Below are 18,666 nucleotides of genomic sequence, written 5' to 3' on the forward strand. Positions count from 1 at the left end.
ACTTGTACGAATTAAATTCTGAGATCTCTTAATTTTTTAAGCTGTTACTAACTATACTTGTATTTTATACATGACAGCCACACAAAACTGGAAGTTTTAGTTTCATATATATACATATCCATATTTTTGGTGGATAGTTGTCTTATTGGCAATCATACCGCATCTTCTTTTTTATATAGTTAATTATTTGATTTGCCGAATACGCCGGAGGATCATTTCATTAGTCATACTTCTACTTAATCGGCTGCTGGGTACGTAAAAATGCTTCTCATGAAGGTTCAAAATAACTTGTAGAGCTATTCAAGCAGAACGTGCACGGTTTCTATGAACTTGTCATGTGTTCGGTTTAGCAACATAAATAGTTGTTTCCGGTGACTTTTCTAAATAATAATATTTCAAGTCTCCTTAAAGATATTTTCAATTATTTTTGGTGTAAGTGATGAATATGAGTATAATTTATATGTTATAGAATCTAATTTGCGATGCAACGTGTGTAAATAACATTTTAATATACACAGAAAGAGGTTGATACATTTAGACGATCTACGACATCCAAACATTTCATAGCCGCATTTTTGTCACCTATCTTTAAATGTGCTGCTGCTAAACATGTGTATGAATCCACTTTTTGATGTGCACATACAAAATAACCATTTTCAATTGTCAGTTGTATATCGTGTAGGCACTTCCGACAATTGTCACCGTCATATAGTCGGTAAAAACACAAAAATCGTAAATAATGTGCGTACACAACAGGTGGTAAACTAGAATTAGTAAAGTCATATCTGTTTTTTAGTTCGTATATTCTTTTAATTGGAAGAATCGAATCTTTCCAAAAAAGAATAGCTGTGATAACGTGTCTTCTAAAAATAGAACTAATATCGAGACAGCCATATTTCAATGCTTGCTGCTCCGTATCATATAGTTGTTCATAATGTAGATCGTCATTACAGCAGTACAGTTTGTCGGGAGTACATTTAGATAAGGCATAATCTATAATTCTCAGAGATACAGAGAATTGGTTGAGAGAAAATAGATAAGTGGCAAGATATAGCCATCCAGAAGCAGCATCTGCATTTAATCCAAGTATTATATATGGCAAACGCTGTTTGTGGATTTCGTAAAATACCTTGTTCAATGATAAATTTTTTCCATTAATTTCGTTTGAAATTCCGGCAAACTGACATATTCGAAAAATACAAACATTTAAATTCAATGGATTCCGCCTTTTGGTTGAGAGTTTTGAAATCTTACTGATCTTAATATTTGAACAGCGTTGACAATAACACATTTTTGATATTTCCATGGCATATTTCCTATTGATATGGTATAACGTATTAAAGTTGTTTATAATATTAAACGAAGAAATATGATGCTGTGCAAAATTAGAAAGTGTTTTTGAATACGTTAAAAATTGTGGACCTATTCTATAAAACTTGTTTAACAAGTGCGTCAGCTCAGTCGCATTATTGGAAATTAACTTATCTTCTAATAAATTGATCTCTGGTATGAAATAATGAGGAAGGTATGAATGATCGACACAATATACAAGTCTTGCTAAGCATGCCATAAAACATGTTAAAATCATATGAGGTTGCCACTCATCGCCACGGTATTCCTCTGAAACCCAAAAGACAACAGTTTTTAAGAAATAGGAACATAATATTCCCTTTGAATAAGTATACGTTTCAATTATTTCTTTTAACATGATCTTTAACAACGCATAACAGAGCATTTGTGTATGTCTGAAAGAATATATAAGCAGTTTTTCAGCAACAGAAAAGGAAATCCGCCATTCAAACTCTTCTGTTACAGATGTTTTGCAACCAATAGGAACAAACAATGTCCCATACTTTTCTATATTTGCAATCACGCTCGGACTTGGCCATACTCTACTTTTCCCCCTTAATTTTCGGGCTTGCCTAATCCAACTTGGACATCTTAAGCAAAATGCGTAATCACGATTGTTTTCATTATCAGTTATACATGGTCCATGTACCAAATCATATCCTGCATGTTTCGTTCTTAAAAGTTGCTTAACTTTCACGTTCGACAATAAAATGTCTTGTTCCCATATATCCGAACAATTATATATTTCCCTTCTGAATATGAATGACGATTTGCTCAATTTTAGCATAGTAAATCCTGGTTTTATATCTTGTGTGATCATTATAAAAACGTTGGGTTTTTTGTTTCTGTATTGAGCTTCATTTTCATAAACTGTGATATCCTTTCTCAGGAACATTACATCTATGTCACTTCCTTCAAGGTCCAATCCCTCTGATTTACTGCCACTGTTTACAACAACTACATCTTTGTTTGTTAGTAAAAAGTCCCAGAGCTGGTAATATTTCCGACGAAGTCGAACTAACTCGTCTGTTCCAATTTTTTCGCATAGATAATTGTAAAATTGCAAGTCCAGACTTTTTACTTTGAATTCATCCATGCTTGAAAGGGTGAAGAAAAAAGAAATTAAATATGTTGTATAATTTTAAAAATAGCATTTTAAATATATAAACCTGATAATTAAATCGAAAAGACAGCAATAGTTGAATAATGTACATTAAAAAAAATTATAACGACTTCAGCATTATTGTTGAAAATATTCTGTTCTGAATTATTTTATTTTGTTAGCCTAGGTTTGTTAGTATTTTTTTTCTTTCTTTATTATTCTTTTTCTTGATTGTTGTTTTGGGATTATTTTTGTATTGAAAATAACGGTTCCGCGGGCTCCCATATTTGGACATTTTGTTTAAATCGTTATGATTTGATTTTATCTGAAGTTTTTTTTGGCAAAGTTTTAAGCCCCAAAAAAAATTTACTGTTTAGGATTTCGTGTGCGATTTTCTCTATAGTGATTTTCCATCGCGGTATCGTTTTTTCTCCATTTACTGTAATTGTTGTCGTGCTAAACATACTCGAAACTCGTAATTCATCGAAGTAGGTGTCTGATAAATCCGAAAAAGTTCTTACGCGTTATAGCACAACTCTGACAGGCGTTTGACTACATATATATGAAGTTATTTGGTTAAGTTCAATCAACATTTTGAGAAAATTTCAAGTATCGGAAAGTAGATGTCTCATAAATCTGAAAATTGACCATACGTTACAATTCATCATTGCCATATTTCTGACAAATATAAAGTCAGGTGTAAGTAGTATCTGAGAAAAATAACGGAAACTTTTGTTCTACAGAATGTCTTTTTATTGTTTTTGCTTCTCCTCACTTAATCGGACTTAATCATTTTCTCCAAATCGATCGTAAGTTCCTCGTGTCGAACTGTTAATTTTTTACAGGAAAGGTCCTGTTACTTGTAATGAGAGTTATTTCTCTTTGTTTGGTTGACATTAGTGGTATGTTTGAATATTTCAAGTATATGTTATCTTATAAGAGTATTCATAAAGACCTTTATAGAGGCTTTTGGTCAAAATTGCAGGAAACTGGGGTCATTTTCTAAACTTATCTTGTTATCGCATCGCAGCTCCCAATATAATCGTGAAATTATTGACATAATATTTTTGCAAATTTTAAGTTTCGATGAGACGCTAAGGCAAAACATTAGGGTCGAAGTGCTCATTGCGACATTTTGTAGGTGTTTTGATATGAGGTCCATAACTTTTGACTTTGAAATAGAGATCAGGGAGAAAGTTAAATTTGAAGTTCTAGCTATAGATTTTGACTTTTGCAATGTTTTGGGAAACAAATATTCAGGTGCTTTGTGTATCATTGAAGAAATCACTAATCTATGTTAACATGGGTCCGTTGTTATCTTCATAACGAATGGTCAATGGATTTATCGCAATTTTGGTAACATATTGTAGGATAGGCATGCCAAATTAAAGCATTTTCGTGCTTTATTCATACTCCGTTCAGTGTGATTTAGAGAAATACCTCTTTCTCCGGGAAATAGATCTTAGACCACATGCAATCATCAGATATTATATATTACATTCACTTACAAAATAATGTTTTGAATAACTGATATCTTCCGGCGGGTACCTGTTATGACATTTAAAACTTTACGATTCGAGCGTCACTGAAGAGTCTTTTGTAGACGAATCGTGCGCCTTGCGCAAATATTTTTTTTTAATCCAGGTATCTATCATGTATTTTTCTTCATCTTTCTTTAGATGTTTTCCTTTGAATGTACTATTCCTTCGTATTCTGACGACAACCCCTGTTAATCAAATAAAAATAGTTTTCCCTAAGATTGCTTATGTTTTTTTCTTGTACTTTCGTTTTTATTAGAATTTGTTGCATAAATTGTTGAAAAAAATGAAGAATGAAAAGGGTGAATATGTCAAAAAAGACAACAACCTGACCGAAGAGCAGATAACATCCGAAGGCCATCAATGAATCTTCGGAGGTGTTACTCAGCTGACCCCCTGAATAAAAACCAGTACTACTTCAATGAAAATAGTCGTCATATAACACTCCAAAACATATAAATGAACTAGTTAACTGGGCATTTAAAAAGTCAGAATGCGAGTACATATGTTAAACCTCTTTTATGTCATTTTTTTAGTAGCAATACACAAAACAACTGTGTCAATTGGACATGCTTTGATATTATATATCGTCGCTGGGCTTCTAAAATGTCGTATATGACTTTTTTGGCTAAAAATACTTTTTAACACCAATGGTCTGGGCGGGAGGAAATCTCTGGTATTACAAAATAGAATACAGTTAGACCAATCAAAATGTGTGAAATAAGACATATTACATTACAAAATTGCCAATGTCAGTTGTTTGTAAAGTTTGTTTCCAAAATGTTGTATGAAAACTTGAAAATCGTTGTGAATGGCTTTGGGAACAAAAATAATTGTTCATTTCTTTATTTCTGTGAAAATAATTTAAGTTCTTGGATAATCCAGAAATGTCAACGTTTTTATTTCACTGCTATTTACAAAAATGTTCAAGTTCACATACGACATTTTGGAAGCATGCATTTTGCCAAAATTTTCAAAGCCTGTTTGTGAGATATTTTTTCTTGAAAATTTTGTAATTTACAACATTTTAGAAGCCCATCGACGATATGCGCTTGAATTTTTACTTGATAACATTTTTGTTCGCTTTGGAGAATCCGTATATCGTCAAGTTATTGGAATTCCAATGGGGACTAACTGTGCACCACTTATTGCGGACCTGGTTTTGTATTGTTATGAGTTACTTTTTCTGACTAAAATTAGCAAAGACCCATCGACAGCATTTGATACAACGATTTAACAATACTTTTAAATATTTAGATGATATATTGGCTCTCAATAATGACGACTTCAGTATGTATACTAAATAAATTATCCTGTTGAACTTACTTTAAATAAAGCTAATACTAACAATGACCACTGCCATTTCCCCAATCTTAATATCTATATCATAAACGGGAAGCTTTATACAAAAAATTATTATTAAAGAGATGATTTTTCATTTCCTATCGTTAATTATCCATTATAGATGGTGACGTTCCCTTGTCACCATCTTATGGTGTTTAAATATCTCAATAGTTATCAAAGGTACCAGGATTATAATCTAGTACGCAAGACGCGCGTTTCGTCTACATAAGACTTATCAGTGACGCTCATATTAAAATATTTAAAAAGCCAAACAATTAGAAAGTTGAAGAGCATTGAGGATCTAAAATTCCAAAAAGTTGTACCAAATACGGCTAAGGTCATCTATGCCTGTAGTAAGAAAATCCTTAGGTTTTTCGATAATTTCAAAGTTTTGTAAACAGGTAATTTATAAAAATGACCACAATATTGATATTAGTGTCAACACCGAAGTGTTGACTACTGGGCTGGTGATACCCTCGAGGACGAAACGTCCACAGCAGTGGCATCGACCCAGTGTTGTAAATAGTTATCTTTGTACGATTTGCTCGTGTATGTAACAACGTATTAGATATGTGAGAGAAATTTATGTATTACTGAAAAAATATTACACCGGGGTTTTCGATATCACAAGCTGGTCATAACATTAACTAAATGTTATCATCGGTATAAGGAAATAATTCGTAAATATAATTCAACATGCAGACATCTTATACGTTCAGGTATTTCACATCCAATCTTTTATGGTAATATTCTTTACAAAGCACAAAAATGGTCAGTATTCACCTCAAAAGCTTACAAAACCTTTAAATAGACTTATTAAGAAGGGATTTAGTTACGATTTTGTGTCAGGTCATTAAAGATTGCATATTTTGGCTTTAATATTGATTTAATTAAAGGGTCTTTGCATCGGGACTTAACTCATTTACTTTTTAAAAAAAACAGTTGTTGGCATGACACGGGTTATGTTCTTCTCATATATGTTATGATAGTATGATACTAAACTCCTAACGGGAGGGATTGTGCATGATATTCATATGATGAAGACGTAATCTTTCAATCAGTTAATTTAGGTCCGGAACTGGTATGTCAGTTAACTGCAAGTAGTCTGTTGTTATGTATGTATTTTTGTCATTTCATTTATTTTCTTTTTTTTTATCTTTTCGGACTCGGACTTCTCTTGAACTGAATTTTAGTGTGCGTATTGTTATTGTTTAGTTTTCTACATTGGCTAGACGAATAGGGGGAGGGGTTGACATCTCATAAAAAAACACACAGTAAACCCCGGTTTAAAAGAAATCCGATTCTGATGTCACATTATGTAACAAAAAACGTAGCAAAATGAGATTGAAACATACATTAATAAAAGAGGGACGAAAGATACCGAAGGGACAGTCAAACTCATAAATCTAAAACAAACTGACAACACCATGGCTAAAAATAAAAAAAGATAAACAGAAAAAACTATAATACACATTACACAACATAGAACACTAAAGAATAAACAACACGAACCCCACCAAAAACTAGGGGACTACTTGCGGTCACTGACATGCCAGCTCCGACCCTCATTTAAACTGATTTACGCATATCTTCTTCATGTCTTTATTATGAAAATCAAGAGCAATTATGATTTTAGAATCATACAATCATAAAATATATGAGATGACCTTTATCCGTATCATGTCAACAACTCGTTTCCGGTTTTTTCTGATTAATACCAACATATTTCATTTTAAATTACATGACCACAGTATCTAACTTATAAGATGTCTATTTACAAATAATGTCCTTGTACGGAATATAAGATTAAATAAATGTTTTAACTAGTTTGTGATATCGAAATATATGGTATAATAATTTTGTTTAAATGCTTGATAAAATCCCATCCGGATATATAGTAGGATTTATCGTGATACTTTCTCAGGTTTTAAATATTTTATCGGTGTTATCTCTGTATGAACTATAGCAAATAGTTGAATTTCTTCCTCATGTGTGACCACCATTATCTTTTGTCTTATTTCTGTATTTAATGGAGTCGAGGGTAGTAAAATCCAGTTTGATTGATAATAGTAATAATATAGTGGCTAGTTTATTCTGATTTACAACTTAACATTTTTAAAAAGAAAAATTCTTTTTTTTTCTCAGTACATATAGAAGTGATTTAGCCTTTTTGTGCTAAATATTGCCTGCTGCACCCCTATTTTTGACATTTTTACTGAGTTTTTTTTTAAGTATGTTTGTTTCATGCCTCGTTGACAATGTAATTGAATTTGATGTGAATGTCATACAAGTGAGAGGTTTAGCTAGCTATAAAACCAGGTTCAATCCACCATTTTCTACATTAGAAAATGCCTGTAACAAGTCAGGAATATGACAGTTGTTATCAATTCGTTTGATGTGTTTGGACTTTTGATTTTGCCTTTTGATTTTGGACTTTCCTTTTTGAATTTTCCTCGGAGTTCAGTATTTTTGTGTTTTTACTTTTTACTTAATAACTTCTTTATAAATTGTTTTCAGTCATTACCTAGTAGATTTTGACAGAATGAATCATAATTCAAGGTATAAAACAACTTAATCCTAGGTTCTTACATAAAAGAATGCTTATTATGATATTTTTCCACTCAAGATATTACTATTTATGATTAAAAACTGCAAGAATAATAATCTGAACTGACTAAGTAGGAACATATTACGTGACAGCTTAACAATTTGTTATTTATCATGATAATAGTTATCAAAAGTACCAGGATTATAATTACGAACAACAGACGCGCGTTTCGTCTACACAAGACTCATCAGTGACGCTCATATCAAAATAGTATAAAGCAAAACAAGTACAAAGTTGAAGAGCATTGAAGATCCAAAATACGCTTAAGGTAATCTATTCCTGGGACAAGAAAATCCTTAGTTTTTCGAAAAATTCAAAGTTTTGTTAATATGAAATTCATAAAAATGACCACATAATTGATATTCATGTCAACACGGAAGTGCTGACTACTGGGCTGATGACACCCTCGGGGACGAAACGTCAACCAGCAGTGGCATCGACTCAGTGGTGTAAATAGTTTAAAGTAAAAGTACCAGTATTTTAACTTAGTACGCCAGACGCGCGTTTCGTCTACACAAGACCGATCAGTGACGCTCATATACCTGTAAAACCGACTAAGCAGAATGAGCAAAAAAGCTTTTGAATAATTTTCATATTTCTGGCAATTCAAAATACTAGTATTTAATTTTTTAGTCTGTTTCTTTAAGGCAAAATAGGTACTCTGACATACTTTTACTTAAGAATTGTAAACTATTACCATCGTGTTTGATTTGTATTTCTTCAAAAAATACCATTGATTTAGTTACTGGTGATAAAGGAGTTTTTATCAAATATTTGAAAAAGTAATTACTTGGATTATGCAAAGGTGAACAAAGACAGATACATGGGAAACAGAAAATATATTTTATTAAAATAATTTAATCCATGACTTCCTGAACGCGCTGGAATAATCACCCTTTTCTTTCAATTTGACACAATCGAAACTGGTCCGGATGTTTCTTTTGAATAGTAAGTCCATCTTTTTCTGCTGGAAGTCTGTAATTTTCTATAGTAAGTCCATCTTTTTCTGCTTGAAGTCTTAAATTTTCTATAGTCAGACCATCTTTTTCTGCTTGAAGTCTGTAATTTTCTATAGTCAGACCATGTTTTTCTGCTTGAAGTCTGTACTTTTCTATAGTCAGACCATCTTTTTCTGCATGAAGTCTGTCATTTTCTATAGTAGGTCCATCTTTTTCTGCTTGAAGTCTGTAATTTTCTATAGTCAGACCATCTTTTTCTGCATGAAGTCTGTAATTTTCTATAGTAGGTCCATCTTTTTCTGCTTGAAGTCTTAAATTTTCTATAGTCAGACCATCTTTTTCTGCTTGAAGTCTGTAATGTTCTATAGTAGGTCCATCTTTTTCTGCTTGAAGTCTGTAATGTTCTATAGTAAGTACATCTTCTTCTGCTTCAAGTCTGTCATTTTGAAAGGTAAGTCTATCTTTATACAATCATACCTTTTCTTGTTTCAGTTTCAATATGTCCTTTTCAACTTGATTTTTTTTCTGTTGAACATTTTACCTTTTTGTTTAATTAACATTCTCTGGTTTGAATCGTACGCGTTTTCCAATGTGGACGAGGTACTATAGGTAATATTTCTCGTAGACAGTGGATTAGCACAATTGCTGGATAATTCTGGAATGGCAAATGCAACCTTTAGTAAACTAATCAAGATATTTCTTTGATACACAAAAAGAAAGATGGTACCAAACTAGTTAGGGCTAGTCATTTTGTATTGACACCAATATTTATTGGTAAAAACTGTATGTTGACATGATATTTTTGAGTAATTTAGTTGCTATTTGAAAGTTTTATACATTTTTTTTAATTTATTTATTAGCTTATATTACTGGTGGAAGTTAAAATCTCAATCAATGTTTTTTTTTTATTGTTAAACATGAGTTAGGGACAACCTTTTTTTCAAAATGAAACGGTTTCAATCTGTGAAATTAACGTTTTGCATGTCAGAAAAGGCTTGTATGTTAGTTTTAAATAAAAAAATGAACTCTGCTTTGTTACTAGTAAGCCAGACATGGTGAGTTTTTCAGGAAGTTTCAAGTCAAAAGAAGAATACCGAGGCTAAATGTCCTCTTTAAAACTTTATTACATAAAAAGTAATATATAATTTAAATATTTACCTGCTTCGTCTGTGGAAAAGTAACCCATTCGGATGTTGAACATGAAGGCATTGTTAAATCATTAATGTGTCTGTCATAGAACTTGTATATATACATCCTCCTATTCAATCTGACACCGTTTTTCCAATTATTCCTACCACATGATCCTCCAAAGAAGAACTTTTATCTTGGGAAACTCACTCGCAGGTCTTTCTGAATTTACGTCTATTGTGTGCCACTTTTTTCATGTTGCTCGTGCGAGTTGTCCAACTCTTCTGATTTTCTTCAACTATTCTTTTATGGTCAGTATTTGTAGCGTTCATATGAACATATATGATATCCCATGTCTTCTTATTAACATCAAAAAGCTTGCTGAGTAAAATTCAGCCATGCTTATTATCTTTTAGTCGGTGGAGATTGAATATCGGTTTCAGAAATATTCAGACTTTTTGTTTTACTTATGCTTGTTCAATATATGTAATGAAATCAAGTTGCTCTGAGGTTAAATCTTGTAAACAATAAAACAGGAAGACAATGCCTCTAATAACTTCTCAACAGTTTAGTTTGATTTTTTGGTTTATAATCAACTGTTTATATTTATGTATCCTATTATCATTCTGTTAACAGTTTCTTTTGCGAAGATTTTAAAAACATGCAATTTATTCCCTTTTTACATTTATACATAAAATATACTATAAATGCCCAAAAAAAAATCAATAATTTACTAAACTCAAAATTCATATGGGAAAGTTCCTAATCAACTGACAAAATCAAATGATACAACACATCAAATGTTCATATATTTTCATTGTTCAGAAAAGAATTTTGTAAAATATTAGTAGGAAGAACGATACTTATACACCTTTATTTAACATCAAAATACATGTCTGGGCAACGTCATTGGACCATTATCAATCCTCTTTGGATATTTTCATTAGAATTGCTCCTGGTTAAGATTTTTTTTATAATTATGTAATAAAAACAGTTAGAAAAGTAAATCTCATTACGACGATTTTCATTATTTTTTTTTCAATTGTTTTACTTTCTCTGGATGTATATTTTTCTATAGTAATACTACAACAACAAAATGAAAAAGACGATGTTATCAATTTAGAATCTAGGGCACGAATATTTTGCCCGTATAAGCATTTTAAAGTATTAATTATGGCTATCAATTAAGAAAATATTATTTGAGAATACAATATCTCATAACAATTAAATTCAAAAGCATAATCAACTTACTTCGCTAATTCTCAACCACCATGCGTCAAGGCAAATGTTTCCGTTGATTAGTCATTTATGAGCGCAATTGAGCTTTATACTTATGATACCTCTATTTTTACAGCAGTTATGAGATGAGGAAATATTTGACAGAGTTATAAAGTAAATATAAAGTGAATGTGTGTTCACGTTTCCTTTTTATACAGTTAAATAATCTTTAGTTGGATGAACGTGAAAAGATGATAGATGGATTAATTCATTTTACATATAAATGAGTAAACAGACGGTACATTGAAGAAACATTTACCATTCCCAATTAGACTATTTACCGGATTTGATATCACATAAGCAACACGACGGATGCCACGTGTGGAGTAGGATCTGCTTACCCTTCCGAAGCACCTGAGATCACCCCTAGTTTTTGGTGGGGTTCGTGTTGTTTAGTCTTTAGTTTTCTATGTTGTGTCATGTGTACTATTGTTTGTCTGTTTGTCTTTTTCATTTGTAGCCATGGCGTTGTCAGTTTGTTTTAGATTGATGAGTTTGATCGTCCCTTCGGTATCTTTCGTCCCTCTTTTTTTAAAGTAAAATAGAAATCTGTCATACAGATTTTTGTGTGATCATTTGTTCAGATGGAATGCAGAAGACATTTAGAAATACATAATGATGCAACAGTCATTAAATCAATTATACTTTTTTTTAAGTAAAAACAAATCTGAATGTTTGTATTATTAATTTTTAAGATAGAATAGAAATCAATTAGAAGGACAGGACAGTTCGTTATCATTTTTAGTGAAGTGGTATATATTTGTTGATTATAACACGGATGTCATATTATTGGGTTACGTTTTATTTACAGTTTGACACCATTAAATATAACTTTATATGAAACAATCTCACTCTCTTGGAAGTTTTAATTTTGGAATTGAATTACAAACCCTTCTGTTTTTAAATAGAAAAGGGGTTGTCATTTTTTTTTGTCACATGAGCCGATTTGCCAAAAGTTTATTTTTTCTTGATCATTATGTCTACCATCAGTCAGTGTTATTCAACAATTCGGAACGTAAACAATGTTGGAATATTCCCTCTTTACCATTGTATAACTCAATTGGTTAAAAGGGAAAATGGTTGGTTCAATGTTTCAAATTTCAAAACAATCTAACCAGGGTTTTCGATATCACAAACTAGTCAAAACATTTACTAAATTTTATCATCGGTATAAGGACATCATTCGTAAATATAGCTCAACATGAAGACTTCTTATACGTTTAGGTATTTTAGATCCAATTTTTTTATGGAAATATTGTTTATAAAGCACAAAAAAGTCAGTATTCACCTAAGAAACTAACAACACCTTTAAATAGACTTATTAAGAAGGGATATAGTTACGATACTGTTGTCAGGTCATTAAAGATTGCATATTTTGGCGTTAATATTGATTCACTTATAGGGTCTTTGCATCGGAACTTAACACATTTATTCAAAAACCAGTTGTTGGCTTGACACGGGTTATGTTCTTCTCATATATGTTATGATGGTATGATACTAAACCCCTAACGGGAAGGATTGTGCCTGATATTCATATGATGAAATCATAATCTTTCAATCAGTTTAATTGAAGTCTGAAGCTGGCATGTAAGTTATCTGCTAGGAGTCTGTTGTTATTTATGTATACTTGTCATTTTGTTTATTTTCACTGGTTACATCTTCTGTCCTCAGACTCGGACTTCTCTTGAATTGAATTTTCAATGTACGTATTGTTATGCGTTTACTTTTCTACATTGGCTAGAGGTATAGGGGAAGGGTTGAGATCTCATAAACATGTTTAACCCCGCCGCATTTTTACGCCTGTCCCAAGTCAGGAGCCTCTGATCTTTGTTAGTCTTGTATTATTTTAATTTAAGTTTCTTGTGTACAATTAGGAAATATGTATGGCGTATATTATCACTGAACTAGTATACATTTGTTTAGGGGCCAGCTGAAGGACGCCTCCGGGTGCGGAAATTTCTCGTTACATTGAAGACCTGTTGTGACCTTCTGCTGTTGTTTTTTCTTTGATCGGGTTGTTGTCTCTTTGATACATTCCCCATTTCCATTCACAATTTTAAAATAAAACGAGATGTTTTAATTTAACGCTCGTCTTAAGAAACTTTTTAGTTTATGACAACTATTTGGTTTTATTTATTACAACCATCATAGAATACATTATATCTTCGTCATTTGTGTACTCAATACCTTTAACCTACTGTTTGAACATACCATGAATGTATAGCTAGTAGCTGTGACATGCGGTCTCTAGATATACAGACATCACTGCATTGAATGCATTTGACAAACAAAATAAGTTGTCAAAATGAAATTGTGGAACGCAACAGTTGCCTTATTTGTCTTTTCTATTATAAGAAGGTGTTTTTTTTATTATACAAAGGTGCTTTTGTATTATACATTTTATACGATGGTGCTTTTGTGTACTCAATACTTTTGACCTACTGTTTGAACATAACAAGCATGTATAGCTAGTAGCTGTGACATGCGGTGACTAGATATACAGACATTGGCAAACAAAATAAGATTCATCGATCACAGTAGGACGTCTTAATTATGACCAGTAAAGCAATTCAATTGGTTAATTATCAAACAAATTGAACTACTTAAGGTGTGTTCTAGCTTATGTGTTATTATTAAAATTGAAGTTGTTTCTATGTTTTATCCAAAACGCAGACCTGAGAGAATGATGATGAAATATAACAAGGTTGGTTTATTAATTTTTATCATTAATTTAATAGTTTCATGATAACAGAGTTTGTTATCTTACAGCAAAAATCTGCCATGAAGTACTTTTTAAGGGAAAGTGTATTTTATACTCGTAATAAGTGTATATAATGTTGTTTATCTGTTGTTATTTATTTTTAATTACTTTTATAATTGTTTTGCAATAGTATGGTGTTTTATGCTTCGATATATTGATATATAACACAATCACGTCATATTATGTGCCGTTTTCATGAAAACAATGAAAAATACAGAATTAACGCAGTTTTACATTGTTGTTTCCATTGTAAAAACATCGTGCACAGCCAAGGAACAACAAATAATTTATGGGAAACTTTTTTATAATTTGACAATTTTCAGAATATACTAATTTCCTCATGGTTCGTTATTATGGTACGTGAAATTTGTTTTTAATTTCTAAATATTTTTAAATATCTAAATTTTGCTGTATTATTTAGACCAAATAAGGGCCTTATTACCCCATCTCCTCTCATATCTTATCAAATATGAAGTAGGTATTATAGGATTGAACACATTTTTTTCTAGAGGTTATTGATGTGTAAACCGGGGCTATTAACTCACAAACTGAATTAAAGTCTGAAGGACTTTTATGTTGAGTTTGTGAGTAAGAGCCCCGGATAGATTACAAAAGTAGTTTCGTAAACATGGTTTATCGAAGTGTAAACTTAGAGAAAAAATCTAATTGACCAATCCAATACAAGTATTTATAGATATGCACATCATATAAGAATTATATATATATATCTATATTTGATTTTATGTTGTGGTTTACCATCTTTGACTCTAAAAAGTTTATTGTTTTCTACTTGATACAAGACTAATAGAGATCCATGTTTATGCTGTATTAAGACGCCTCTACAACGAAACTTGTTACATGCACACGTATACAAATTGCGGTTCTTATCCAACGCAATCATAAATTTGATCGTTGTTTTCAATTTCGACTTCTGTACATTTATTTCGTTTAGGCTTTATTATATTATTGTATTATATTTTCCCTCCTGATTATTTTATCCGTTCATCCTATTTTGACTCTTTTAAAATTCAAGTCTATCCTAAATTGAGGTAAATTAAATGGCCTTTCAAATACTTTTCAACCCCTAACATCACTGAAGAGATATTAATTGTCGAAATCCGGATATGGTGTACATAATATTAAATAGCACCTCATGTTGTGGTTGACCATCTTTGCCACAAGTGTATTGTTTTCTACTTGGTATGAAATTAATAAAGAGATCTATTTTGTTACACCATGTGAAATATTTATTTGGCAACTGCCAATGGCAGTCGGCGGGGTTAAAGACAATCAGTTGTACGACCTGCTAGTCAAATGCGTTTTGGTAAAATATGTTTTTTCACTCTTTTGAGCTTTTGGAAAATGTTGTTTGTGCTGTATTTAAACCCCCTCATCAATGACATTTGTTACATGCACACTTATAAAAAAAGTGAGGTTTTATCCAACGCAATCATAGGTTTGAACGGGTTTTTTTTCAATTTAGACTTGTTTATATTTGATTTTATATATACAGATGTAATATTCAGTTAGAAATAATTCATAAGAAACAATAGAGCCATTTACACATCCACTTAATTGTAATGGTTTTATAACAAATATTTTAACATGACGAAATTTGACACACAGGCGGAAAACTCATTTTGTCATTATCTGAGAAACAGAATCATGTATTCCAAGAGAGTCAACAAACTTGTGACTGTGTACTGTAGTAGAACTTAAAAAGGGATGATTTCAATCTCACAACGCAAATGAGGGACAAAAGATACCAGAGGGACAGGCAAACTCATAGATCGAAAATAACCTAACAACGCCATGGCTAAAAATGAAAAAGACAAACAGACAAACAAGGGTACATATGACACAACATAGAAAACTAAAGAATAAACAACACGAACCCCACCAAAAACTAGGGATGATCTCGGGTGCTTCGTAAGGGTAAGCAGATCCTGCTCCACATGTGTCACCCGTCTTGTTGCTTATGTGATTACAAATCCGGTAAATAGTCTAATTTGGTAGGTCACATTCATGAAAGGGGAGGGGATTGTAGTTACAACGTAAGGAAAATATCCGATATCATATGTGAAACGGTTATTCCATTTCGGTCAACCAACTCGTGATGGCGTCCGTAAAATTTACGATGGGATGATTTCAACTTCACCATTTGGAACTCCTTTAATAGCTTCCTTGAGAACTCTTGTTTTGATAGTTTAGTGTAAGCTTAGCACTAAGGCTCTATCAACCAAATCATGATCGGAAATGCAAACCCTGTAATATTGATTAAACAGGAAGATATGTACTCCATATACAGGCGTTGTTTGGATGAAGGACCATAACTTTCAACACATATTGTGTGTTTTGAATACCCTATTCATTCGAAAATTTGTATGCCCCGTAACTGAAAGCGTCCATATATTGACTTTTTGAAGATTTCGTGGTTCATAAGGTGCTGCATTGACAATAGACAGGCTTGAAATATCTTTCTTAATCACTTATCTATATTTTATAATTATCGATGATAAACAATATTTATATAAATTAATGTAAATTTTAATTACAGCTATATTTGATTATAATTGTGGTATGCCATGTTCAAAGATCATATAAAGCGAATATCATACCAGGACAGAACCCATTTGACCAGCTGTCAGATCTTATTTTAATTGATGACAGTAGAACTTTAGGTAAAATTTCATAATCGATTTACATTTAGTAAACTTGTCTCGTAATACTATTTTAAATGAACTCATCATAAATACCAGGATTGAAATTTTATATTTGCGCCAAACGCGCGTTTCATCTATAAAAGACTCATCAGTGACGCTCGTATTAAACAAAAACGTTAAATAGGCCAAATAAAATATTAATACGAAGTTGAAAAAGCATTGAAAACCAAATATTCCTAAAAGTTTTGCCAAATACAGCTAAGGTAATTTATTCCTAAGGTAGATATGCTTTAGAACTTAGATTCTTTAACCGTTTAATTTATGATTATAAACATTTCAATGATAACTCAAGTCAAGATAGAAGTGCTGACTACTGATACCCTCGGGGAATTTAACTACTGTAGTTTACCATGTCGCCATGTTACGCGTATGATATTTGTAGTTTCATAAAACATCCATATCTATAGATGATTTTAAAACTTTGGCATATATATGATCATAGGGTACAAGCATAACTCATTTAAAACACATACAAATATATAGATAGAGTGTTCAGTATTCAGATGCGACAAGTTTATATCTAAAATGTGTACGAATTGATGTATAAAGACGTGAAATTCATAAATACCTTTAAGGGACTTGAAAATATATTCAATAATGCACGTTTGAAAATTTCTTCGCTGTTCCATCCAATGTAACAATTTTTTAATGTTCCATACGAAAACAAAAATCTATTTTCCATATATAAATCTACATCGCGCATCAAATATCCGTCAATATGTCATGGAACTCAAATATGTATATCTATGTCGAGCTTCAAATATCTGTCCTGTCCTGAGATCTATGTCGAGGTCCAATATCCGTCCTGTCCTGAGATCTATGTCGAGCTTCAAATATCTGTCCTGTCCTGAGATCTATGTCGAGGTCCAATATCCGTCCTGTCCTGAGATCTATGTCGAGGTCCAATATCCGTCCTGTCCTGAGATCTATGTCGAGCTTCAAATATCTGTCCTGTCCTGAGATCTATGTCGAGGTCCAATATCCGTCCTGTCCTGAGATCTATGTCGAGCTTCAAATATCTGTCCTGTCCTGAGATCTATGTCGAGGTCCAATATCCGTCCTGTCCTGAGATCTATGTCGAGCTTCAAATATCCGTCCTGTCCTGAGATCTATGTCGAGCTTCAAATATCTGTCCTGTCCTGAGATCTATGGCCCATGATGTCATGACACTCAATGTCAAACGCATGATTTTAGAGGGGTTCGTGTTGCTCAGTTTGTAGGTGTCGGTTTTTGTTTTTTTCTTCTTCTGTAAACTGCTGCTTATCTTTAGGTCTATTTTGCTATCATTGTCTTGTCATTTTCAGTTCTTTTTTAAATTACGTGCTCGGCTAGCAATCTAATTTCGTTTGCCTTTCTCTCTTTCAGTGTATTTAGATATGTTAAGTAATTTTGAACATGCACATATGTAATGCATTATGCTTAGTGCCCAGCTCTCTTGTATTTGTACATATGCGTAACAGCTTAACATGAGACCAAGCTCTAAACATTAGTTGGATATGTTTTGGTCTTGAAGTTCGACATGAAACACAAAACAAACAAAAAGTAACAGAAAGACGAAAAGACAAAATACACAACGTAACAATCATAAAGTACTGAAATCTGAGTTTTTGTTGGTTCTAAAGGGCGTTATTTTCAGCTTATTGGACGACTCTTTCCCCACCACAATCATAAAACCATCAGCCTTTCTATCTTTAAGATTTACAAATAATAAAATGCGGTTGCGTTTAACCGTTAATATTTAAATTTTATATATAAAAGCTTATTTGTCATTTTTGTTTTCAAATTAGAAAAAAAATACGCGAAAGGCAAAAACAACTAACGAACATTTATCCCACTGAAAAAACCTAGGTTGATTCCATGTGTTTCCATATCCTC

The 18,666-nt window shown here is 32.1% G+C and overlaps 1 protein-coding gene across 1 annotated transcript; it reads right to left on the minus strand.

Annotated features, from left to right (window-relative positions):
• Positions 1–505: 505 nt before the first annotated feature.
• On the minus strand, positions 506–11,399 carry LOC134684575 (uncharacterized). Its single transcript, XM_063543869.1, has 2 exons — positions 11,281–11,399; positions 506–2,447 (listed from the first exon to the last, which is right to left on the minus strand). The coding sequence occupies exon 2, from the start codon at positions 2,444–2,446 to the stop codon at positions 506–508; it is 1,941 nt and encodes a 646-aa protein (XP_063399939.1). The 5' UTR covers position 2,447; positions 11,281–11,399.
• Positions 11,400–18,666: the final 7,267 nt, after the last annotated feature.

The sequence above is a fragment of the Mytilus trossulus genome, chromosome 9 (assembly GCF_036588685.1).
Source record: "Mytilus trossulus isolate FHL-02 chromosome 9, PNRI_Mtr1.1.1.hap1, whole genome shotgun sequence".
Classification (NCBI taxonomy): Eukaryota; Metazoa; Mollusca; class Bivalvia; order Mytilida; family Mytilidae; genus Mytilus; species Mytilus trossulus.

Coding starts and splice junctions, on each gene's coding strand:
- LOC134684575 (XM_063543869.1), bottom strand. CDS start 2,446: ATGGATGAATTCAAAGTAAAAAGTCTGGACTTGCAATTTTACAATTAT.